Source organism: Erythrolamprus reginae, chromosome 6, assembly GCF_031021105.1.
Source record: "Erythrolamprus reginae isolate rEryReg1 chromosome 6, rEryReg1.hap1, whole genome shotgun sequence".
In the NCBI taxonomy this organism is placed as follows: Eukaryota; Metazoa; Chordata; class Lepidosauria; order Squamata; family Dipsadidae; genus Erythrolamprus; species Erythrolamprus reginae.
Genome location: NC_091955.1, coordinates 62,669,681 through 62,696,857, shown reverse-complemented (window position 1 = coordinate 62,696,857; position 27,177 = coordinate 62,669,681). Strand labels below are relative to the sequence as shown.

Genomic DNA, 27,177 nt, shown 5'->3' with positions numbered 1-27,177 from the left:
CCTCTCTCTCCCCTCTCTCCTCTCCTCTCGGTGCACACTCTCTCCTCCAGTCAGCTGTCCTTCCTTGTACACTCAAGACCCCCCCAGGAGACCATCAGATTCAGGAGACCTCCTCCAAAAAAGATTTCCCACAAAGTCTGGGTCGTCCAAGCCAGTTGTTTCTTGGTTGGCTCCCTCTCCCTGGCCGCTCTTCCCTTCTCCGACTCACCCGACTCACTTCCGGAAGCGCGGCTCAGCTGCAAATGGCAGCCGCCATTCCTCCGTGTCTCCGCCAATCCGACTCCAGGCGTGTTCGTGGCCAAACAGCTCGCCACCGCCACGAACACCGCCGAATCGAGGATTTCCAGGAACGGGGACACTTCGCCTCCCCAGAACTCTGAAACAGATTTGCTGACTCAACGGGGGGTTCCTATATTTTTTGATGTTAAGCCGTAGTCCGGTGGAGCTATATTTCCACCCTCCTTCCCCCACCAGAACCGGTCCAGAAAACAAATAGCATTCAGTTTTTTCTGAAGCAGAAATAAATTTTCTCAGCCTTTCTACACAATAAAAATGTACAGATTGAACAGTAATTACATTTAGAATGAAATATATTATAAATTGTCATAAAGCTGATATTAGCTATATTGATAGCAATAGCACTTATATACCTCTCCATAGTGCTTTACAGCAACCTCTGAACAGTTTACAAAGTTAGCATATTGCCCCAACAATCTGGGTACTCGTTTTACCAATTTTAGGAGGATGCAAGGCTGAGTCAACCTCAAGCCCATCAGGATCGAACTCCAGACTGTGGGCAGAGGTAGCCTACAATACTGCTGTCGGTGCCTGGAGGCTGTTGGGGCCTGGATGGGTGTCAACAAACTCAAACTCAACCCAGACAAGACGGAGTGGCTGTGGGTCTTGCCTCCCAAGGACAATTCTATCTGTCCGTCCATTACCCTGGGGGGGGAATTATTGACCCCCTCAGAGAGGGTCCGCAACTTGGGCGTCCTCCTCGATCCACAGCTCACATTAGAAAAACACCTTTCAGCTGTGGCGAGGGGGGCGTTTGCCCAGGTTCGCCTGGTGCGCCAGTTGCGGCCCTATTTGGACCGGGAGTCATTGCTCACAGTCACTCATGCCCTCATCACCTCGAGGCTCGACTACTGTAACGCTCTCTACATGGGGCTACCTTTGAAAAGTGTTCGGAAACTTCAGACCGTGCAGAATGCAGCTGCGAGAGCAATTATGGGCTTCTCCAAGTATGCCCATATCACTCCAACACTCCGCAGTCTGCATTGGCTGCCGATCAGTTTCCGGTCACAATTCAAAGTGTTGGTTATGACCTATAAAGCCCTTCATGGCACCGGACCAGAATATCTTCGGGACCGCCTCCTGCCGCACGAATCCCAGCGACCGGTTAGGTCCCACAGAGTTGGCCTTCTCCGGGTCCCGTCGACTAAACAATGTCGTCTGGCGGGACCCAGGGGAAGAGCCTTCTCTGTGGGGGCCCCGACCCTCTGGAACCAGCTCCCCCCTGAGATTAGGATTGCCCCCACCCTCCCTGCCTTTCGTAAACTCCTTAAGACCCACCTTTGCCGTCAGGCATGGGGGAACTAAAACACCTCCCCCTTGCCCATGTTGTTTTGTTGATTGATTGACTGTGTGCCTGTTTTTTATATATACTGTTTTGTTTTTGTTTTTTTTATGAGATTATTAATTTCAATTGGAATCTGGATGGGTGGGCATTGGATTTGGTATTGTGTACTGTACTGTTTTTTATTATTGTTGTGAGCCGCCCCGAGTTTGCGGAGAGGGGCGGCATATAAATCCAATAAACCTAAACCTAAACCTAAACCTAATTACTGTGCCAGCAGGGCTCCAATATAATATTATGTTTCTACCATGCCTTTGAAAGCCACTGCACATTAAAAGTCACTAGATGCTAATACTACAACTTTATTTATAATAAAGTTCATTTATAAATAAGTATATTGGAATTCAACTATGTTCTTCTCATGAGATCTGGTTCAGAACACAATATATCCCTCAAAATAATTTTTTTTGACTTAGATTACATCAAAGTTCTCCTTTAATTTCACAACTAATTCAGAATAAGATGTGTGCTTGCCATTGACTATGCATAGCCCTTGTTTCTCAATTTGCAGGTCTGTAAAACTAAGAAAAGCTAAAGTAAGTCCATAAGTACAGTTGTGATTTCGCTTAGTGGCTGAGTTGGAAGTTCCAGTTGTGCTTGCCCAATGAGGATTACCTGTATACCTTGATAAAATAATTATATCATTACAATTGTCCTTGCTTTCAATAAAATAGAGTGAAATTTATTGGAATTGTTCTAAAAATGAGTTCTGGTAGGTTTTTGGATAGAGATTATTTTAAATTCTAAATTCAATTATATTTAGAATTTACTGAAAACTACCAATAAGTCCTTGTTTCTGAATAGAATTAGATATTTGCATTTCAGACAATTAAGGTATTTTGTACAGAGATAATATCTACAAATAGAGTAGTTAAAGAAAATGAAAACCTCTTTAGAATCTATAATGAATTGCCGGAAAAAGATTAGGGTTCTTATTTCCATGCCCAAAATTGTCCAAAATTGATAGGATTACCAAATGAGGAATTGATTATTTGGCAAAGAGAAATATTTACAATTGAGGTTACAGAGAAAAAATACAGATCCCTTTAATAAACTATTATGAAAAGAAATGATGGAGTGGATCGGGGGGGGGGGGGGAAACGAGGATACTTAACTTCATATTAAGTCATCCTGGAAATTCATTGGGTGATTTTAGCCTAGTTATTATCTCTTAGCCCAAACCATCTAGTATCATAGTTGCATGTGTTTGATTTAGACAATGCAATGTGATCTTTCCTTCAGTGCAGAAATATAAATAAGAGTAGCTCTGCTTAGCTATTGTTTGGATATTTATTTTTTATTTTATTTATTTATTTTGTCCAATACACAATGAGGGTTTTAGTGGGTATATACACATAGTAAAATATATCTAAGAAAGAATAGAAAAGAAGATATAGTAATAGAACATATCAATGAAAGAATAGAAGAAGAGATATAGGAATAGAAGAAAGGTATAGGAGATATAGGAGAGCAATAGGACAGGGGACGGAAGGCACTCTAGTGCACTTGTACTCACCCCTTACTGACCTCTTAGGAATCTGGATAGGTCAACTGAAGATAATCTAAGGGTAAAGTGTTGGAGGTTTGGGGATGACACTATGGAGTCGGTAATGAGTTCCACGCTTCGACAACTCGGTTACTGAAGTCATATTTTTTACAGTCAAGTTTGGAGCGGTTAATATTAAGTTTAAATCTGTTGTGTGCTCTTGTGTTGTTGTGGGTGAAGCTGAAGTAGTCGCCGACAGGCAGGATGTTGCAGCATATGATCTTGTGGGCAATACTTATATCTTGTTTAAGGCGTCTTAGTTCTAAGATTTCTACGCCCAGGATTGAAAGTCTAGTCTCTTAGGGTATTCTATTTCGAGTGGAGGAGTGAAGGCCTCTTCTGGTGAAGTATCTTTGGACATTTTCAAGGGTGTTAATGTCTGAGATGCGATATGGGTTCCAAACAGATGAGCTGTATTCGAGGATGGGTCTGGCAAAAGTTTTGTAAGCTCTGGTAAGTAGTGTGAGATTGCCAGAGCAGAAGCTACATAGGATTAGGTTTACAACTCTTGAAGCCTTCTTGGCTATGTTGTTGCAGTGGGCTTTGGCACTTAAATCTTTTGTTATTAGTATACCGAGGTCTTTAACCGAGTAGGGATTATCTGTGATAATTTTATTATTCAGTTCGTATTTGGAGTTCAGATTCTTCTTCCCAATGTGTAGGACAGAGCATTTGCTAGTTGAGATTTGGAGTTGCCATGTGTTAGACCACTCAGAAACAGAGTTCAGGTCTTTTTGGAGAGTAGTTGTGTTGTCGGTGGTGTTGAAGAGTTTTACATCGCTGGTGAAGGGGAACCATTGCTTGTGATGTAATCGCAAAGGTCATTGATGTAGAGAATGAAGAGTGTTGGTCCCAGTACACTACCTTGGGGAACACCACTTTTAACTGGGACAGGGGTGGATATGGTACTTCCTATTTTGACCACTTGTTGTCTGTTTGACAGGAATGCTGTAATCCAGCATGGAGGGATCCTGAGATGCCATAGGATTTGAATTTTAGGAATAGTTTGTCATGGACCACTGAATCAAAGTCTTTGCAGAAGTCGATATAAATTGCATCTATAGGTTTCCCTTGATCTAGATGAGTTGTCCATATATTTTTGCAGTGGAGGAGCTGCAGGTTGCAGGATAATTTTTTTCTGAAACCAAATTGTTTATCCCCATCCTCTCCTGTTGTGGTTTTAAGTTTGCTAGAGTTTGCTTTTTAAAAAAATCAAAGATATGTGTTCAATTACTCTCAGCTTTATTTTATCTTACAATAAAGAATTCCAGTATTACATTGTCACGTTCTCCTCAAATTTCTGCTACTTCCATCGCCTGATTGTTTGTTATTGGTTCCTATCAGAACTAGAATAGCTGATCTTACTAGTGGATTATTGCACTTTGCCAGCTACACAAATTAAAAATCCTGACAGTTAAAATCTCTCATCAGTCCTACTTCATAGGATGTTAGGAAAAAGGTTGAAAAGAAAATCTGGCATAGGCTAACCATGAAAAGCAGGATATAAAATTAATGGTCAATAGTGTAAGGGCAGTATACAGGAAAATAGTATACAGGAAATAGTATAAGGGCAGACTAGATGGACCATGAGGTCTTTTTCTGCCGTCAATCTCCTATGTTTCTATGTCAAAGAGCCTGACAATTTTCCCCATACTTTTCTGTTTGTGTGATTGTATCCCAATGCAAGTTAAAACCATCTGGATCAGGGGTGGGTTCTGGTTTCTCCTGTTGCTGGTCCACTCAGGGGTCCGCCACGCACACACTTCACGTGGGCACACCCATGTGCAGTGCTTAAAAAGCTTCTGTGCATATACAGAAACCAAAAACAAGGTAGTGGCGCTCAGGTGGGTGGCAGGCAATGACCCAGACTGCCAAGTGACTACCAATTCCATAGAACCAGACCGAACTGAGAGGAACCCACCTCTTATCTGTTTCTAATCATGATGACACTAATATTAAGAAATATGCATCTTTGTCTTTCTGAATTTGCATCATGAGGAGAAGATGCATTTTTTTGTTGCAACATTATGACATACATTTTGCACTTGTGCCTCCTTACTCCTCCCCATAGTCATATGTTTCATACATAGAATGAAGTGGGCTATAATCAGTGGTGGGCTATGAGCCGGAACGCTAAATTGCACTCGCCACCGTGGCTCGTAATTGCTTGTGGGGCTAGCACAATTTTGCTTCTGTACCTGTGGAGGTAGCAAAATCGCACATGGAGCTGCAGCTGCGCCCATGTTTTGGTGAGGGTTTTTTGCTTCCGCGCATGCTGAAACATGGGCGCATCTGCGGCTCTATGCGCAATTTTGCTACCTCCACAGGCGCAGAAGCAAAATCGCGCTGGCCCCGCAAGCACTTGTGAGCTGCGGCGGTGAGTACAATTTAGTCTTCCTGTTCGTAGCCCACCGCTGGCTATAAGCTTATAGTAATAAATGTATTGGTTTGCAAATTATCATGAGTCATTTTCTGTATGTACAGTATTTGATGAACAACATAGTTACTCCTTGGCAATTTATCAACCCTGTTAGATAAGCAGTCAAACAAAAACATGTAGAGCTGAATACTGTAATGTAAATCAGCATATAGTGATGACAGCATCAATCATTCTGCCTGGTAAATCCCCTTATTCTGGTGGCCTTGCATATATTTTTAAAAGAATGGATGACAGAATGAATCATCCCCACAAATAATACTGTGCAGGTAAAGATTGAATAAGTAATTGCCTTTTAACTATTTGGTCTGATTAACTTGGAAAGAATAACTAGAAAAAAGCTAAATTGATCAAATTCTATTAGGTCTGGAACGTGATGCAACCCATACAGTACCTACTGAAATATCTTGCCATATAGCAGAAATATTAATCACTAGTTGATACCTGTGCTTTGCTATGCAACTATGTGATGGGGTTTGATAAATTGACACTTAAAGATTGAAGATTAAGGAGTAGTTTAAAAAGGGACTGTATTATTTTGTTAGAGATGGTAAGCTACGTTTCTGTTACAGATGAAGACATTATTTGCATAGCATAGACTTTCAACTCGTCCTTCAGATGAATTGTCAGGACCTCCCTGTAAACAACATTCCTGGTTTTTGCTGTCTGGCTGGAGGATGACTAGGCTGTCATTGAATTGACTCTGGAGCATGCCACATAGAACTGGCCATGGGAGAAACAGGCAGCTTCCCTTACTTGTGTTTTCCTAATTGCATCTGTAAATCTTTTCCTGCGTCCCCCCCCCTTTAACTGTTACAATAGAAGGAACAGATTCATCTGAACTGAGGAGGAAAATAAGGGTGAGGGGAGGAACCTGCCTCTGCCCATCATCCATTGGTATTCATCTAGCTAGCATCCTGTTAGTGGATGAGACAGTTGAAGGGTGTTTGCAAATTTAAACAGTATTTGCTGTGTGAGTAAGAAGGAGACAGGAAGGAGTCTGTGTGTGGCTTAGCTCAACTATTCTGTAGTAAATCTGCTTTCTGCTGTGAAAGCAAAAGTGAAATTGAAACTCCTCTGCTTATGTTTTGCATTTGGATCAGATTTCTTTTCCGGTGGGGAGAGTGGAGTTGAACTCCTTAGCATCAGAGCTTGTTAATAATAATAATAATAATAATAATAATAATAATAATAATAATAATAATAATAATAATAATATAAGAAATACTCATGCTCCGATGGTCATTTTGAAAAATCCTTTCTTAGTGAGCATGTAGAAGTCAAGAGGAACATATGTGGCAAATTTTAAGTTTGTAGGCTTTACGGTTCTGGAGATTTCATGATTTTTGTGTGAATGGTTTTTGCTTATATATATATAGATGTGCTGGAAGGTATTTGGCCCTCTGTCAGTCAGCTTAAGGTACAGGGCAGGCAAGATTGTTGTAACCTGTCAAGTACCTGAGCATGTTAAGTGCTCTATTTATTGTTGACCTAACATCCTGCTTTTCTGATAGGAACATTAAGTCCAGATGTTCTGACAAGTTTGACCTTGTTGTCACAGAATATTTTAAAAATCTGATTCATAGTTGAAAAGGTAGATTGATTGGGTAGATGTATCAAAGCAAAATAAGTAAATGTCAAGAGCTGTCAAAGTGGTACTAAATGCAAAAAATTCCCAAAAGAATTTAGCATAGAATCATTTTAGAGAGTGATCCATTCCTTCTCTCTTTCTCAAAAGTAACCAGAGGTAGGTTTTCCCAGATTGTGCAGTTTGGATTGAGCAAAGCAGTTGTTACATGAGACATCACGTGACCACTTCACTCAATAACCACGACCCCAAGCACTGTCAGTTTCAGTTTGAAGTGATCTCAAGAGTTGTTAAGTGAATGGATTTCCACATAACATGTTCAGGGCTTCAGAAATGGAGATACAAAGAAAGAAGATCCAAGTAGGCTGAGAATTCAAACGGGCACGGAGCTAAAATCTTTTTCTCCTTGCCTTTCCACACTGGTGGAGCAGCTCTGGGATGGTGGAGAAAAGGCCCAGAGCTGAAATCCTTTCCTCCCTGAAGATCCATCCCTATGAAAGAGCTCTGGGGAGGGGAGCAGGGAGAAAAGGATTTTAGCTCTTGTTTTAACAAGACTGACAAAATATGTGAAAAATCAACCTGGCGATCATTTAGGGTACACATTAGGACAAAACCAATCCAACCAAACCACTTAAGACAAAATATGCTACAAATCCAGGAGTACTGTTAGGCCAAACTTTTTTCCCCCTGACAAAATAGCAGTTTGAGAGTTTACTTCCAAAATCTCTGATGGTGAGAGCTTTCTAATTTCTTGGAGGACTCAATTCATTGCAGTACCTTCAAAACAGTGGCTCAAAATGGTTGTTGTGTAAATTTTTTTTTGTATAGGCTGTGTATAATAATACAAGTTTATTTTGTTATACAGTGGTACCTCTACTTAAAAACTTAATTCGTTCCGTGACCAAGTTCTTAAGTAGAAACGTTCTTAAGTAGAAGCAATTTTTCCCATAGGAATCAATTCAAAAGCAAATAATGTGTGCAAACCCATTAGGAAAAAAAATAAAAGCTCGGAATTTGGGTGGGAGGAGGAGGAAGTAGAAGAGGAGGAGAATAGTCGCTGCCGAAGGAAGAAGGTGAGGTGAGGAGAATAAAAAAAATCCACAACTTTAAGACTTTAAAAAAAAAAGAGGGACTCTGAGGCAGCGAGGAGGAGCACGCACCTCCAATACATGGCACCTTCCTTCGCTGTGGTGACTCCTCCGCTGCCCAGAGCCAAGGGAGCGTTTCTTTTCTCTGGGCGCTGGCAGAGGTTTATTCCCTCTCCAAGCGCCCAGAGAAAGGAAAATGCTTTGTTCACTCTGGACTGCCAAAGCCTCCTTAAGCGCCACCAAAAGGCTCCTCTGGCAGCCCAGATGGCTGGGATTAAAGGGGGAATGGCAGGAAACTGGCTGGACCTTTGTGCCGCTCTCAAATTTCCTTAGAAATTTTTCCGGTCTCGGGTTCTCAAGTAGAAAATGGTTCTTAAGAAGAGGCAAAAAAATCTTGAACACCTGGTTCTTATGTAGAAAAGTTCTTAAGTAGAGGCGTTCTTAAGTAGAGGTACCCCTGTACTATGATTTACCTCTTAAACTGTTTTTAAGGATATTTATCCATCCCTCTTTTTTTAAGAGGGATGGATGGACCTTTTTTTAATAGGTCCCCAAGTGCTGATCGTAGCTGTTTTCACACTTGCTGCAGTTGTGGTGGTAGTTCTGATCATTGCTTTGTTGGTGCTAAGGTAAGATATGATTGTTTACATTGTCCCCCTTGGGCTAAAAATAGGGAATTTGTAGTCCAGCACATCTGGATGACCTCAGACTGGGAAGGCCCACATCTGCCCACTGATACCTTCACCTTCTTTCAAGTCTTTCCTCTGCAATAATAATAATAATAATAATAATAATAATAATAATAATAATAATACTCCGCACAAATATCTTAGACTGCATAAATCCCATTACTATTTTTTTTTTGACAAGATTCAAATTTATAATTGCAATTTACTTGTCTTTCATTATTTTTCCTGTTATGATGTATAATAAAAAGAAAATAAAAGGCAAAATTCAAATGCTAATCCAACATAAAGCAAGAAAAATAAACCTCAGTCAAAATAACAAAAACTGTTAATCTTCTTAATTGCAGCTATGACTCAGTTTTAAAACAATATATTAACTTACCCCCCACAGAATTTTACCATTGTTTCCCCCCATTTTTTTGATGAAGGGCCAATTCAAAGGCTCAATTTGAATACCTCAGTTTGAGTCCTCACGTTACGACCATAATGGAGCCTGCCCATTAGTGTCAAAAGTCAGAACAATGTTAAACGACCTGTCTAAAGTAACAACTAGTCATCCCTGCTCTTCCCAACACATTCTTTAAATGAATTCATGGGTTGTTAAGTGAAGCTTAAGTTAAAGTTGAATAGATCCTGTAAGGACGTGCTCAGGCACAAGCCCACCTGTTTCGGGCCTCTCAAGCTATCCCCCAGCCTGTGTGCAAACCCCCCTACACCAGTGATGGCGAACCTATGGCATGGGTGCCACAAGTGGTACATGGAGCCATATCTGCTGGCACACGAGCTGTTGCCCTAGCTCAGCTCTAACATGCAGGTGTTTGGCGGCTAGCTGATTTTTGGCTCGCACGGAGGCTCTGGGAGGGTATTTTTGGCTTCCAAAGAGCCTCTGAGGGGATGGGGAAGGGTGTTTTTACCCTCCTGCAGCTCCAGGGAAGCCTTTGGAGCCTGGGGAGGGTGAAACATGAGCCTACTGGGCCCACCAGAAGTTTGGAAACAGGCCGTTTCCAGCCTCCAGAGGGTCTCCGGGAGCGAGGGAAGCTGTTTTCACCCTCTCTAGACATTGAATAATGACTAGAGTCTGGGAGAGGAGCGGCATACAAATCTAATTAATAATAATAATAATAATAATAATAATAATAATAATAATAATTTATTAGATTTGTATGACGCCCCTCTCCGAAGAGGGGCTCTTATTAGACGGAGAGAGATATGCCTGCAAGGACCTGAATAATAATAATAATAATAATAATAATAATAATAATAATAATAATTATTATTATTATTATTATTATTATTATTTATTAGATTTGTATTTCACCCCTCTCCAAAGAGGGGCTCTTATTAGATGGAGAGAGATATGCCTGCAAGCACTTGAATAATAATAATAATAATAATAATAATAATAATAATAATAATGGGTGTGGGCACTCATCCATGCACGATAGCATGTGCACACACTCGTTCCGCACCCGAGGAAAGGAAGGTTCGCCATCACTGACCTACACAGTTATCTTGCAAGAGAGAAACAATGGGGAAGGAAAATACTGGGCATGCCTGCCTTTCCTAATTCTGCCCCTGTCCTTCCTCCTGCCAAGGTGCCCTGCCTTTCTGGGGCAAAAAAAGGACTAGTTTCTTAGCTTTTCAGAGCACCATCAGATGGCTACCGATCAACTGGCCATTGGGAGGCTACAAAGCCCACCTGCCTCTCTAGGCCTTGGGAAGCTGGCCCTTGCATAAAAAGAAGCTTCGGGGCAAGCTTTCCCAAACCTTTCTCTTGCTTAATCCCCTCCCTTTCTCCCCCACTTCCAGGAAACTAAATTTCTTCAATGTTAAAATAAAAAAATTAAAAAGCTGGGAGGGACAGACTGGTTGATCTCCCCCCTCCCACCTTAATTGGGAGTTAAAACTAATCTCTCTTCTGCTCTCCAACCTCTATCCCAGTGTTTCCCAACTTTGGCAACTTGGAGATATTTGGACTTCATCTCCCAGAATCCCCCAGCCAGCGAATGCTGGCTGGGGAATTCTGGGAGTTGAAGTCCAAATATTTCCAAGTTGCCAAGATTGGGAAACACTGCTCTATCCCTTTTAAAACTGACGTAGACTTCAGGATGAAGAGTGGAGGAACTGAAGCAAGCAAGGAAATGAAAATTTCCCGCAGCTTTTCCCCTTCAATGAAAGAAAAACAAAAGTCAGCTCCAAAAGTTGTGCGACAAAATAGAGAATGCTGTCTCCTTGCAAGCTTTAGTTATTCATCTGATTGCCTGGGCTCCATAGCTGAAGTTTGCAAAGAGCCAGCATCCTCCATTTCGATGTTGATCTTTCTCCACTCTCCCCCTCCTCAGTTAGATGCCGTATTGTATGTATGTGTAAATATGTTAAAATGTCAACACAGCTTTATCTTCCTAAAATCCCAGGTTCTAATACTTCCAGAATTGTTTCTATAATGCTTCTAAATTTTCAGGAAGTACAGAAGAGCCAATCAATTGCGGCAGAAGAGATGGGCCCATATTCCACCTGAAAAGATACTACCATTGAATACTAACGAGTCAAGTCATGTTAGTCTGAAGGTAAGAAGTGACAGCCATGTCTGGCAAAAGTTTATCACCACAGCATATGAAGTAAGCTGTGCATTCTTCACAATGGTACATCTGATAACATCGCTCTGACATTATAAAGACTTCTGTTCTGCAATAAGGCTAACTGCTCAGATCATTATATGTGCATCAACAGTTTCCTCATGATTGCATAAAGCAAGTAGACATTCTCCTTTTCTACTATAATCTGCCCGATGTGATAGAAACAGTAACATTAGTTTACAGATAGTGGCCAATGTTATCATTCTTCCCCTCAATTGCCTTTTCATCCCAGTTCCCAAGTATCTCTAATCAATAAATCTTGCAAAGGAATGGTGCAGCAGATAGATTTGGCATCTACAAGTGTCCCATGCATATGCAAATATGGTCAGCATGGGCAAAATGGCAGATTTAATTTAATTTAATTTAATTTAATTTAATTTAGTTTAGTTTAGTTTAGTTTAGTTTAGTTTAGTTTAGTTTAATTTAATTTAATTTAATTTAATTTAATTTAATTTAATTTAATTTAATTTAATTTAATTTAATTTAATTTAATTTAATTTAATTTAATTTAATTTAATTTAATTTAATTTAATTTAATTTAATTTAATTTAATTTAATTTAATTTAATTTAATTTAATTTAATTTAATTTAATTTAATTTAATTTAATTTAATTTAATTTAATTTAATTTTGTATTTATTTATTTATTCATTCATTCATTCATTTATTTATTTATTTGCTGCCCTTCTCCTTAGACTCAGGGCGGCTTACAACATGTTAGCAATAGCACTTTTGAACAGAGCCAGCATACTGCCCCCACAATCCGGGTCCTCATTTTACCCACCTCGGAAGGATGGAAGGCTGAGTCAACCTTGAGCCAGTGATGAGATTTGAACCGCTGACCTGCAGATCTAGCAGTCAGCTTTAGTGGCCTGCAGTACTGCGCTCTACCCACTGCGCCACGGAGAGAGATATGCTGCAAGGACTTGAATAATGGTTCCCAACGTGGGGCCCAGGCCCCATGGGGGGCAATTTGATTTTTAATGGGGGAAATTGGAACCTTGTTTAAGCCAAATTAATGGCCTTTTAGGCTTCCTCTGACTGAGTAGGAGTTCGTTTTTTGAATAATAAGAATTATATGTCACGGGGAGGGGGTGGTCATTAGGATTTTAGAGATGCTTAGGTGGGGCATGGCCAAAAAATGGTTGGGAACCAGTGACTTACTGTAGATTACCAGTATTTAGGAGTAAAAACACAGCAGTTGCTGAAATGAAATGATATGGATAGAGTTCGTGCCCTTTATTTATTTTATTTATTTGTAAAAAATTATATGCTGCCCAACTCCACTTGGACTCTGGGTGGCTTACAATAAATGGCCAATGCATTATCTCATCTGAGATAAACAAGAACGGACAGGCTACCTTTCCAGGAGGCTGAACTGAGTATGACATCATACATTCCCGTCTTCAACAATTAGTTAGTGGGGAACTGGAAAAACACGTTGTGGGGGGGGGGGGCTCTTAATTGCAGCTTCACCTGAAATTCAGATCTTATTTTATTCCCTTCCCTTTCTCCCATTTGCTGGTTACAGCTCTTTCAGGACCTATGTATAGTCCCAAGGACAGTGAGTTTCAAACTTGCAATGCTATTGATTTTATCTGTGGGACACAAAGGCTATCTATTAGCTCCCTCTGCTTTATGCAAAAGTGTTTGCCTTAGGAATCAGACTACCAATTGTTATGGCTTTGATTTTGCTTAGGCATTAAGTGTTGTCATCTATATTCTTCTAAGGAGCACAGTGGCTCATGTGGTTAGGAGGACCCTGGTTGGAGGTCCAAGTGCGGCTTTGGGGCAGGGTGAGTTCTTGTTCTTCACTCCAGCTTCTGCTGGGGACATAAAAGAGCCCCCAGCTGGGCATCCCCTGGCAATGATGATGTCTCTAGTTCATCCTTTCAACCTGGAAGTGCCTTGGGGCTTCTGACCTTGAGATAAGCATGAGAAATAAAGGAGAAATTGCATTTATTATACGATATCACTTGATGCACAAAATATCATTATGGGTAGTATTTTTGAATCTGTTTTCCCCTGACAACCTTCCAGCAACTGGGCATTGCATTTTAGTTAGGACACTGACCTTACTGAAGAATTCTAAAGGAGTCCTCTTGTTTCTCAGATTGATGAAGACAAAAGGCGGGATACTGCTCAAAGGCTGCGTCAAGGCAAATACGATAAGAAGGTATTCTTACTCCCAGTCTCTCTCTTCTGCTTGCCTTCATAAAAAAAACCCCAACAATCTGATGCTCTTTTGCAAGACAGATTTCAAGATGCTGCTCATATTCCCAGTCTGTTGTAAAACTGAATGCATAAAAAATTGATGGAAATTTTTCTTAAATAATTCCTTTGTAATTTGTCAATCCTAAATAACGAGCAATGAGTGTAAAAATTAAAAAAAATCATTTGCTTGTTATGGATCAGTGTAAATATCAATTTGTTTGTAAAATGTAATGCATTTGTGATGGTATTTAACCATTGTTATAAACTATTACTCTAGACATTGTAGACATTAGTGATAGGTTGTTGCGACTTTCCTATGGTTTTCTTCCAATTGCTCTCATTTTCTAGGTAATAATCCTGAAGGATTTCAAACGCAATGATGGAAATTTTACAGAGAAACAGAAAATAGCTCTGAATAAGGTAAGCAATACACCGTGTTGAGGAATGCTAGAGTACAACTTTTTGCATGTGTTTTTATTTTTAATTTATTTAAAATGTTGATATGGTCACCAGTGTTCCCTCTAATTTTTTTTTGGGGTGGGCGGAAAAGTATAGTGTCTGAGCGGCAGTCCCTTCGGGACTGGGCGGCACAGAAATAATAAATAAACAAACAAATAAATAAAAAACCCACCCTGTTTTGCCTCAGAGAATTTCAAAATAAAATACTGTACTGTGTGTCTATAACAGTGAGCTCATAATAGGGCAACTCTATCAAGATCAAAATGCCACTTAAATAGTTGAGCTAGTTTCAAACTAGATTTTGATTTTCTTTCTCTCTTCCTTACTCCCATTCTTTTTCTTTCTCCTTTCCTTCCTCTCTTTTTTCTAACTGTCTCTCTCTCTTCCTCTCTCTCTCCTTCCCTCTCACTCTTTCCCTCTCAGCTTCTGGGCAGGTTTGGAAAACTCTGAGTTGATGATGATTTTTAACTGAGCGATTGCTCACTGCTCAGCTTAGAGGGAACTATGATGGTCACCCATCTTAAACAGCTCAGGATGGCTCATAACAACAGTAAAATCAATAACTAAAACAACAAAAGAAAAAATAATCAAACAAAAATGCAAACACTCCATTTAATCTTCCCTTAGGATGCCCTGCAGCAAGGTTCAATTACCTATTTCAATTTCTATTATTTCTACTATTTCTATTCCTATTCCTATTCTATTCACAGCATTTTGATAAAAAGTATACCCAATCTTAAAAGGCTAAATGGATGGAGGCCTGTTAAACCACCAAGAGGAGGGTGTTCCCCAAGACAGGGACAACCATGGAAAAAACACACTTTGGAGGTCCCACTATTTTTTGTTTGTTTGTTTGTTCATTTAGTCAAACAAGTATAGAATTATAGTTTGTATTAACATAACAAAGTATACAGAAGTGATAAAAAGGATATTAGGACAGAAGGACAGGGCCGGTAGGCACAATAGTGCGTTTATGCACGCCCCTTAGAGACTTAGAAACAGAGAAACATAGAAGACTGACGGCAGAAAAAGACCTCGTGGTCCATCTAGTCTGCCCTTATACTATTTCCTGTATTTTATCTTACAATGGATATATGTTTATCCCAGGCATGTTTAAATTCAGTTACTGTGGATTTACCAACCACGTCTGCTGGAAGTTTGTTCCAAGGATCTACTACTCTTTCAGTGAAATAATATTTTCTCACGTTGCTTTTGATCTTTCCCCCAACTAACTTCAGATTGTGTCCCCTTGTTCTTGTGTTCACTTTCCTATTAATAACACTTCCCTCCTGAACCTTATTTAACCCTTTAACATATTTAAATGTTTTGATCATGTCCCTCCTTTTCCTTCTGTCCTCCAGACTATACAGATTGAGTTCATTAGAAAAGGGGAGAGGTCAACAATAGATAATTTAAGGTTGAAGATTTTGGGGTTAGAGGAAGAAACAACAGAGCCAGGTAGTGAATTCCAGGCATTGATCACTCTGTTGCTGAAGTCCTGTTTTCTGCAGTCAAGTTTGGAGCAATTTACATTTAGTTTGTATCTATTACGTGCTCTTGTGTTATTGTTGTTGTTGTTGAAATTGAAGTAGTCACTATCAGGAAGGATGTTATGGTGTATGATCTTAGGAACAACAATTAAATCAGTTCGGAGGCAACGTCGTTGTAAATTGTCTAACCATAGTATTTGAAGTCTGGAGGAATATGGTAGTTTGTTTCGAGAGGAGGAGTGAAGGACTCTTCTTGTGAAATGTTTCTAGACTCTCTCAAATGTCAGTTATGCAATGTGGGTTCCATACAGGCAAGCTGTATTCAAGTATTGGTCTGATGAATGTATTGTATGCTCTGGTTAGCAGTTCATTGTTTCTGGAGAAGAAACTATGTAAGATTAGGTTTGTAACTCTTAGTGCTTTTTTGGCAATGTTGTTACAGTGAGCTCTGGCATTTAGGTCATTGGATACGAATACTCCAAGGTCTTTGACAGAGTGAGGGTCAGCTATGAGTTCATTACTTCCAAGTACATATTTAGTATTCTGATTCCTTTTACCAATGTGTAAGACAGAGCATTTGTTGATTGAGATTTGAAGTGGCGGGATTTCTGGGAAGGGATCTGGAGCCAGTCTATCTTACCTGATCTAGTGGAATGGGAAGATATTCTTCGGGAGAGGTAGTCTCACAATAATGAGATCTTGTGCCAATGAACCATAAAGTGTTTTAAAGTGTTTTACCTGATCTAGTGGAATGGGAAGATATTCTTCGGGAGAGGTAGTCTCACAATAATGAGATCTTGTGCCAATGAACCATAAAGTGTTTTAAAGGTGATAACCAGTACCTTTAACTGCATGATAGTACTGAAAGCCAACAGAAAACACAGAAGACCCAGGATATTTATACTATCCCATCAAAAGCCCTCCATATAAGGTCATCCCTAGCTTTTAGCCTTTCGGAAGCTGCATGTAAGAGCTTTAAGAAAAAAATAATTTCCCTCTAACAACACACTGGGCCCATCAGGCACTTAGGACAGGACAACCTAATAGGCCTCCCATCCATCTGTTAAGGGGAAACTGCTGAAAAGTTTGAATTTTTTCCCCCAAATTTGATCCTTATATTACTGATTTTAATCCTTTGAACTTTTTTACCCTATGCCAAGTCAGTTTAAAGGCATTTATGAGTTAGCTCAGTTTCTGAATTGTATTAAGTCATTTTGCAGCCATTCTACATAGTGTTTGTAGAATGGGCTTGCTAAAAAAACAACAACACCATTCTCCTTCTTTATTTCTAAATTTATTTCTGAATCCTAAATAGACCCTTTAAGCATTCCCCAAAAATAAAAGTGGGGAATGTATTAACCATAGTTCTGTACATTGCTAAGAAGTACTCATCTGGCCAGAAGCAAGAAAGTATTAATCTAAGATGGGAGAACAGCAACTTTAATTTCTCTTCCAGTAAAGAGTTATTTCATTATTTACTATGCACCTCCAGCATGACAGGCATTTTTAGAGCATCTACAAAATGAACTTAACTTTCTAGATATGGTTAATCATCTCCAAAAAATATGCATCTTGTGCAATTTTTGCAAATATTTTAATCACCATACAGTTGTAAATCTACAAGATGCAACACAAAATACATTATCACCGTGCCGTAGGAAAGACTGAGAGATTTTATACTTTTTATCCCTAATATTGTATATTGCTTTAAATGTAACTATCTGCTTCTAATAAATGCAATTCTTTTCTCCAGCTTCTTCAAATTGACTATTACAACCTGACTAAGTTCTATGGAACAGTCAAGATGGACACAATGATCTACGGAGTAATTGAGTACTGTGAAAGGGGCTCATTGCGGGTAAACAGATTTATAACTCACTGGTTAGTTTGTATCAAGACACATTGACCTTCATCTTTAAAGAAGGTTTTTTTCAGTGAGGGTCAAGGGGAGCACTACAGAAGAATAGCAGTCTGTTTATAACTCATTTAATTTGGTGGTGGTGGTTTAAAATGTTAATGAAACGACTGTGCTGTCCTATAGGCTCCCCATGTTCCATAGTCATGTTACCATAGAGACACAAAGAAAGAAGGTAGAAAAACAAAAGAATTTCTAAATCAGAAAAGGGTTTAGTGGTGGTTGCAAGAGAAAGAGTACTTTTGGAGATCTTTCAGAATAAATGAGATGTTTCTTTAATTATGAAGAACAGGAAGGTAATAAGAAAAGGATACCACAAACCCACCATACATCAAAGAAGATGACATTGATTGGCATTCAGAAGCAAATCAAATAGTTCCAGGTGTCAGTTATCTCTCTCTAATATATTACTTTATTTTACTTTATTTTAATCTGCCATTAAGAACTAGATTTTGTGAACTAGATATTTTAGAAGTCATAAGGAGAAACGAAAAGGGCTCATTCTTCCATGTTAGGAAGTAGGGAATATTCCAGATAGAATTTGAGGTTCTTTTTAACCACAAAGTGAATACTCTGTAGTATTCAATTTAAGATAAAAGTTCAGTCCTCTTAGACAGACCAGTAATGAAAAGATCTTCTCCATCCTGGTGTCCTCCAGGGTATTAGAAGTACCGTTCCCAGAATTTCCAGCTGGAATTAACTTAACTACAATATATTGTGAAAAGCAATAATTTACACAATTGCTAATGTTTTAAGTATAGTCTTTCCCCCACCTTCTCAGAGATACCTGTCAATTACCAGTTGGGTTTCTGGGGGCAGGTATTAAAGGCTTGCAGGGTTAGGTTTGTCCTCCTGTTGAACAGTTTAACCACAATGGCCATTTAAAAAGGATACAAACATGGAGAGCTATTTCTGTTTTGTCACCATACAGTAGTGGGTTCCTACCAGTACGGAAAATTGCGCGCAGCTCGTGTTCCCGGCGTGCGCATGAGCATCTGATTGAGATTTTGCTTCATCTCAGTCGGATGCCTGGGCACACACCAGAGATGTGGAGCTGCACGCAATTTGCCGTACTGGTAGGAACTCATTACTGGTCACCAACTGTATTCAGATATGACTGTCCACTGGGATCAAAGTAACTTCAGGAAAAACAGAATCACTAAATTGATATCTGAATTGAACTGGAAATAAAATTGAGTTTTCCTAATAGCTACTTTATTCTAGGACCGGGCTAGGCAAAGTTGGCTCTTCTATGACTTGTGGACTTCAACTCCCAGAATTCCTGAGCCAGTACATGCTAGCCAATGAAGGGCTCCCAAAATTTTAACTACCACAATGTGGGCGTGGCTTATGCAGGATGCTCTGCATTTTCTTTCAATATCTTTCAGTGCAATTGGGTGCTCAGGGGTGGAGCTCCATTTTCGCTACCCCACTGCATTCCTCCCCCATCCGGGCAGTAGCCCACCCCTGATGCTAGCTCAGGAATTCTGGGAGTTGAGGTCCACATGTCATAGAAGAGCCAACTTTGCCTACCCGTTATAGAAAATATTGTCTTTATTCAATTGCCTTGAATTGCTTAGCAAGAGTTCATTAATTTGTGTTATTTTAATTGATCTGAATGAAGATATTATTTGACTGTCAGCAACTTCTTCAGGATTAAACTGTTTGAATGTTCTTACCAGCAGTTCCTTTTCTTGTTTGCATCTCAGGATGTCTTAAATGATAAAATCTCTTACCCTGATGGAACCTTCATGGACTGGGAGTTTAAAATTTCTGTCATGTATGACATTGCTAAGGTAGGATAGTTTTACATGGTATATGGTGGATCACATTCACTTTGAAATTATGGAAATAAGATTAAACAACTTTAATGAAAACAAACTGGAGAAACTGATGGAACGATGGGACAAGGTGAGGGATTATATGTTAAGTAAAATTTGCGACGAAAAGGTAAAAAATAAACTCAAATCACTCTTTGAATTGTAAATAAATGCAAATCAGAGCTGAGGAAATAACAGAATATATACTCGTAAATAATTGAAACACCACCCCCCCCCAATTGGTGGTGGGAAATGTATGTTTAGTCAGGTGATGGGACACATGCACAGAGCACTGTTGTATGTTGTTTGTATTGTGTTATGTGTGTGCAAAAGCCAATAAAATATATTTTTAAAAAAGAGAGGATAGTTTTATATTATAAAACCTAGCAACAGAATAAGATTGGAGCTTAATATATTGTCCTAACTACAGGTATATAAAATAATCTTGTGCAAATTTCTTTCCAGTCCTGTCATTAGAAACAGGAAAAATGAAATAGCAGATTTGTTGAGAGCTGAGCCACAATACATTTGGTACATTTCAGTACAGAAAAAAATGAAAGCTTTTCTAACAGATAGAAATTTTCTTACAGAATGAGAATGAAAACAATTCAATTCAATTCAATTCAATTTATTCAATTTATTAGAATTGTATGTCACTCCTCTCCGAAGACTCGGGGCGGCTCACAACAATAATAAAAACATTTAAATTCATTTTAAAAAACAAATACTGTATATTTATAAAATTAAAATCATGAACTAAAAAGAGGCATGAAAAAATAATCCTGGACTCCCATTAAACAGGCTTCACTCTGTAGCCAGTTATGATGAGTACTGGAAATAATTTTTATTTTTAAAAATATCATGAAGTTCCTTACTTAGATTTTTTCCCAGTAATCTTTTGGTGTATTCATTTTCTCAGAATGCTTTTTTATTTCCATAGACAGACTTATTCTCAGCGAGGTAGTAAATCAGTGAAAGCTTTCATGGTAAGCAGAACGTTAAACCTACAATTCTTAACCACTGAAATTTGTTGGAGCCAATACCTTTTGCATAGCTGAATGTGTATATGCAAAGGCAAATTATAAACTTAAAATTATGTTTATAGAGGGCAGGAATTGCTCCTCTTGCCAAACTTATCTAGGTTCTTCTTGCAAAGACATGGGGGGCAGAGAATCATTGAAGGTCCTATAGTGCAGTGTTTCCCAACCTTGGCAACTTGAAGATATTTGGACTTCAACTCCCAGAATTCCCCAGCCAGCAATCCTCAGCCAGCAAGCCAAATTCTGGCTGGGGAATTCTGGGAATTGAAGTCCAAATATCTTCAAGTAGCCAAGGTTGGGAAACACTGCTATAGTGCAGTGTTTCCCAACCTTGGCAACTTGAAGATATTTGGACTTCAACTCCCAGAATTCCCCAGCCAGTGAATGCTGGCTGGGGAATTCTGGGAGTTGAAGTCCAAATATCTTCAAGCTGCCAAGGTTGGGAAACACTGCTATAGTGAACAGGCTTATTATACTTTGCAGTTCTGGCAATCGTTGGATCTTTCAGCTTTTCCTTTGCATAATGACTGGTAAAGCTTTTATTACATTTTGGCAGCAGAACTGGTAGAGAAGGTCAGCTATGATGAACTACAAAGTGGGGGTTGCAGGAAAAGAGGGGAGTCTACTTACCCAAACTTGTCAACAGCCCTTTTGTCAGCTGATTGTAGAAGAGAGGGAGAGGGCAGGTGAAAGTCTGCAAGAGCAAAAAAACAGTGACAATGTCGGAGACCAAGAGGCAAGTGTGCAAATGAGCTAGAATGTGTGCAAGAGAAAATTGAAGAGACCAGGCTGAACTTCCTGCATATGAACATGGCAAAATAAGAAGGGAGAGAGAGAGGGGGAGAGAGAGATGCTATCTGTTTGATGACTTGACCTAATCATCCCCAGGTATGGTATCTTAGGGCAGTGTTTCCCAACCTTGGCAACTTGAAGATATTTGGACTTCAACTCCCAGAATTCCCCAGCCAGCGAATGCTGGCTGGGGAATTCTGGGAGTTGAAGTCCAAATATCTTCAAGTTGCCAAGGTTGGGAAACACTGTCTTATGGAACCCTTACACATTCTCTGGTCAATACTTTCAATAATAAAAATACCAGCACTTTAATTAAAAAAATGGAAATGGTAGCCAGACAGAAGTAAGTTCCTTTTCCCAGATCATGGGTCCCCAAAGCCAAATTAGATCATCAAGTTCACATTTTCATATCATATCACATTATTGTGTCCTCCAGAGTTTCCAGAGCCATTCTGTGTAATGGAGAGCAATTGATAGATGTTTTCCTATCGGATGGTGACTGACGTTGGGAATGGAAATAAAGCCAAACAATTCACAATCACTTCCCTTAAGTTCTTTCAAAGTACATCTGTCTGTAGTATTCTTTGATCTTGGTGTGTGTGTTTGTTTGTGTGTGTGTATGTGCACACAGAGACCTTCAAGTCAGTTTTTGACTTCTGGCTACTGCCTGGGTCTAGTCCTTGCAGTTTTGCAAGATTTCTTGGAAGTGCCTTGATGTTGCCTGCTGCCTAGGAGCGAGAAAGACTAAGGTCACCCACCTAGCTGGTTGCCTAGGGTGCAATTACAACTCATGGTCTCTCAGTTTCTAGGCATGTGCCTTAATCACTACGTGAGACTGGCTCTTGTTACTGCAGTGATCTCAGCAATGAAGGCCACTTCAAAGAAAGGAGGAAACATTTTAACATAGCCAAGAGGAAGAGCCCAGTGAGGCAAATCCTCCATCCTTGTTTGGATAGGAGGCAAAGGAGAGGCCAAAAAATGTCTGGATGTCAACTCAGACCATGATAATTTTGACTTTTTTCCAGTAGGAATTATCTGTAGCAAAATCTCTCAATGGTTTAATTGTCCTACACGTTTGTTGGAATCAGAAATAATGTTATCTAATACCAGTATGGCAAGCACAAAGGAGTTCCTCATCCTTTATTTCCTGCATGTATTGTGTGCCTGCAGTTCAACTGGTATTCAACCTGTCCTGTGATAATTCAAATTGCACTCCTCCTTATTACAAATGGCCTTTCCCCACCTGTAACTAATTCCTGTGCAAACATGCCCTGGCAAGAACTCTTTTCTGTTGCTTTCAATTCCTTCACACTCTGAGACAGACACATTTAGGAAGTCCTTAGCTATGTTAAGAGGATCTCTCTCTCTTCTTCTAATATTCTCTACCCAGAAAGTATATAAACTCTATTGAGTCCTGTCATCCATTCCCCTGGAAGTAAGTCAGGTGAATGCAATGATTTGAAACAGGCAGGATAATTATTAACAAGGAAGATACCCAGTGTCGTGCAGGTGAACATTTCTGATGACTGAGGAATGGGTGAAACTCACTCAGAATCAGAGATTTCATCCAAAATGCTCACACTTTCTGTATGAAAACTTAAGCAGGACCTTCTCTTAGTCTACCACAAACTATAGATAGAAGTAAATCATTTGATTTTATTATTTAATCTCTCATCTGACCAAAGAATAGTGCTTAGGAGTCCTTAACGTGCAATTCGGAAGACAAAATCATACCTTTCACTTCCTCCCTCAGTGTCAATGTAGGTGGGTTGAGGGGGTAATTTATGTTGGGTAATCATTCCAGAAAATGTATACTGCCAGAAAGAAGGGTGTATAAGGAAACAAGTATAAATGTAAATTGAAGTATTGAGTCCCAGTTTTAATTCCCATTTAGATCTACAACATATTCGTTATTTCTCTTTTTGAATTATTCACATGGATACAGGAACATTCTTCTTTTATCTTTCTTAACCAGGAGGTTTTTTTCAATGACAGAAGAAGTTCACAACTTCTTTTTTAATTGCAGTGGAGAATTGTCAGGCGACTGACTTTGTAGAATGGCTGTTTTTTCCTGTAAGGCATCTGCTAGCTGCATATCTTCATTCACCCTGACTGAGCAGAAATTTAAAAAAAATTAAAATATTTAAAACAAAATTATCCGGTTTTTCATTCAAAAAACCTACTGACTTGTCCACATTTAGAGTACAACCACTGTTACAGTGCTTTCATATAGAGCAGGAGTAGGCAAAGTTTTTTATTTACTGGACCTTTATGCCAATTTTTAAGTTGGTTCTTCTATGACTTCTGGACTTCATCTCCCAGAATTCCTGAGCCAATCATGCTAGCTCAGGAATTCTGGGAGTTGAAGTCTGCACGTCACAGAAGAGCCAACGTTGCCTACCCCTGATCTAGAGCAGGGCTGTCAAACCTGCAGCCCTTAGCCCAGATATGTCACAAATTGAAGGAAGAAAAAAATCCTGATACGTCACATGACACTGTCATGACAACACGAATTTGACACCCCTGATCTTGAGCAATGTTTCCAAATCTTAGCTGTTTTAAGATGTGCAGACTTCAACTCCCAGAATATAGACTTTCATTTCCAATGCTACGGTAGCTGAAGTATTTTGAGAGTTGAAGTTCATGTATCTTAAAATTTATTTATTTATGTATTTATTTATTGGATTTGTATGCCGCCCCTCTCCGGAGACTCGGAGCGGCTAACAGCAACAATAAAACAGTAATACTAATAATAAAAACAATTAAAAACCCATTAATATAAAAACCAAACATACATACATACATACCATGCATAGAATTGTAAAGGCCTAGGGGGCAAGAGGATCTCAATTCCCTCATGCCTGAGGGCAGAGGTGGGTTTTAAGCAGCTTACGAAAGGCAAGGAGGGTGGGGGCAACTCTAATCTCTGGGGGGAGTTGGTTCCAGAGGCCCAGGGCCGCCACAGAGAAGGCTCTTCCCCTGGGTCCCGCCAAGCGACATTGTTTAGTTGACGGGACCCGGAGAAGATCCACTCTGTGGGACCTAACTGGTCGCTGGGATTCGTGCAGCAGAAGGCGGTCCCTGAGATAATCTGGTCCGGTGCCATGAAGGGCTTTATAGGTCATAACCAACGGTTTGAATTGTGATTGGAAACTGATCGGCAACCAATGCAGACTGCAGAGTGTTGGTGTAACATGGGCATATTTGGGAAAGCCCATGATTGCTCTCGCAGATGCATTCTGCACGATCTGAAGTTTCCGAACATTTTTCAAAGGTAGCCCCATATAGAGAGCGTTACAATGGCTAAGCATTGCTCTAAAGTATGATTTGGCAGAGAAACAGGCTGGCAAAACCTGTGCTGAGTTCACTGACAATTTCTTTTCTTTTTGAGTAATGAAGCTGGCAAGTGATGCTGCCCTGTTTTAATCCTGGATAATTTAAGTAAAATGATTGACCTTTTCTCTTGCCTTTATTTCCTCATCCACTGAGGGTTATCTGCTGCCAGAGAAAGTAACTACCAATTACAGTACTAAAGATGTGGTGTGGCACAGACAGGCAAATGCAGATAGTTTAGCCCACCCATCAATCTATCTAGTATTCAGGTCATAAAGTAGGGGTGCAGGGTGAGGTGGAATGATAATTAACTAGCAAGTTCTATGCTTGACTAGAACTACAGTTAAGCCTCTATGGGCAGCAACAATTAGGTTTAGGCAAAATGGTGCTGCCTTCTCATCCAAATAAGAAATTGGGAATACTCTTCAATGTCTTCATAGATAATTTAGATGAGAGGATAGAGGGAAAACTCATTAAATTTGCAGGTGACACCAAGATGGAAGGAGTAGCCAACACTTTAGAACCTAGATTCAAGATACAAAACGGATTTTGACAGACTTTAATACAGTGGTACCTCTACTTAAGAATGCCTCTACATAAGAACGTTTCTAGATAAGAAACTTTTTTGCCTCTACTTAAGAACCATTTTCTACTTAAGAACCCGAGCCTGGAATAATTTCCCAGGAAATTTGAGAGCGTCACGAAGGCCCGGCCAGTTTCCTGCCATTCCCCCTTTAATCCCGGCCATCTGGGCTGCCAGAGGAACCTTTTGGTGGCACCTAAGGAGGCTTTGGCAGTCCAGAGCGAATGAAGCATTTTCCTTTCTCTGGGCACTTGGACAGGGAATAAACCTCTGCCAGCACCCAGAGAAAAGAAATGCTCCCTTTGCTCTGGGCAGCCGAGAAGTCACCACAGCGAAGGAAAGGTGCCAGCTACAAAGCAAGCGAACAAGAGGAGCGGGGAGCCCTTCAGCATGGGAAGGAAGAGGCAGCAGGTAGCAGCAGCAGCAGCCAGTGTATGGGAGGCAGTGTATGGGAGGCAGCCTCGCGCCGGGTGTATTGGTGGCGCTTGCTCCTCCTCAGCACCTCAGTGTCCTTCTTTTTTTTTTAAGCCTTAAAGATTTGGGGGTTTTGATTCCCCTCACCTCGCCTTCTTCCTTCGGCAGCAACTGTCCTCCTCCTCTTCTTCCTCCTCCTCCTCCCACCCAAATTCCGAGCTTTTATTTCTTTCTTAATGGGTTTGCACGCATTATTTGCTTTTACATTGATTCCTATGGGAAAAATTGCTTCTACTTAAGAATATTTCTACTGAAGAACAGTGTTCCCTCTAATTTTTTGGGGGGGTGGGCGGAAAAGTATAGTGTCTGAGCGGCAGTCCCTTCGGGACTGGGCGGCACAGAAATATTAAGTAAGTAAGTAAGTAAGTAAGTAAGTAAATAAGTAAATAAGTAAATAAGTAAATAAATAAATAAATAAATAAATAAATAGAGAATTTCAAAATAAAATACTGTACTGTGTGTCTATAACAGTGAGCTCATAATAGGGCAACTCTATCAATATCAAAATGCCACTTAAATAGTTGAGCTAGTTTCAAACTAGATTTTGATTTTCTTTCTCTCTTCCTTACTCCCATTCTTTTTCTTTCTCTTTTCCTTCCTCTCTTTTTTCTATCTGTTTCTCTCTCTTCCTCTCTCTCTCCTTCCCTCTCGGCTTCTGGGCAGGTTTGAAAAACTCTGAGTTGATGATGATTTTTAAGTGAGCGATTGCTCACTGCTCAGTTTAGAGGGAACTATGCTTAAGAACCTGATCACAGAACAAATTAAGTTCTTAAGTAGAGGTACCACTGTCTCCAACAAAATGCAATTGTTGTGATGAGAAAAGTAAGGTCGAAAAGTAAAACCGAATGCAATCTAGTATAAAATAGATAGTACCTGTCTTAACAGTAGTGATTGTAAGAGGGATCTTGGTGTCCTAATGGACAATCATATTTGAGCCAGCAGTGTGCTGCAGCTACCAAAAAAGCCAGTGCAGTCCTTAGGATTGCATCAACAAAGGGGTAGTATTAAAATCACATTAAGTGTTAGTACCATTTTATATAGCACTAATAAGACTACACTTGGAATACTGTCCAGTTCTGGTCACCAAGATATAAAAAGGACGTTGACTCTATAAAGCATTCAGGAAAGAGCAACAAAGAAGAGCAACAAAGGGTTTTGAAGGTTAAACTGTACAATGAACAGTTACAGGAAATATGTTTCTCCAGTCTAATGAGAGAAGAATAAGGGATGATATGATAGCAGTCTTCCAATACTTAAGGGGCTGACACAAAGAAGAAGGGTCTACTTATTTTCCAAAGCACCCCAGGACAGAGTAACAGGTGGAAAATTATTAAAAATACATCCAATCTAGAATTAAGGAGACACAGTGCGAACAATAAACAATAGAATGGCTTGCCTCCAGAAGTTGTGGGTGCTCCTTCACTGGAGGTTTTCAAAA

At 39.8% G+C, this 27,177-nt stretch overlaps 1 protein-coding gene across 1 annotated transcript in view; it reads left to right on the top strand.

The window, feature by feature from the left end:
• GUCY2C (guanylate cyclase 2C) overlaps positions 1 to 27,177 on the top strand; it is a 100,232-nt gene that overhangs the window by 43,952 nt on the left and 29,103 nt on the right. Inside the window, exons 10-15 of the mRNA XM_070754958.1 lie at positions 8,846 to 8,927; positions 11,446 to 11,551; positions 13,733 to 13,795; positions 14,182 to 14,253; positions 17,536 to 17,640; positions 19,407 to 19,493. Of these exons, the coding sequence (XP_070611059.1) occupies positions 8,846 to 8,927; positions 11,446 to 11,551; positions 13,733 to 13,795; positions 14,182 to 14,253; positions 17,536 to 17,640; positions 19,407 to 19,493 (515 nt within the window). The remainder of the gene's footprint in view (positions 1 to 8,845; positions 8,928 to 11,445; positions 11,552 to 13,732; positions 13,796 to 14,181; positions 14,254 to 17,535; positions 17,641 to 19,406; positions 19,494 to 27,177) is intronic.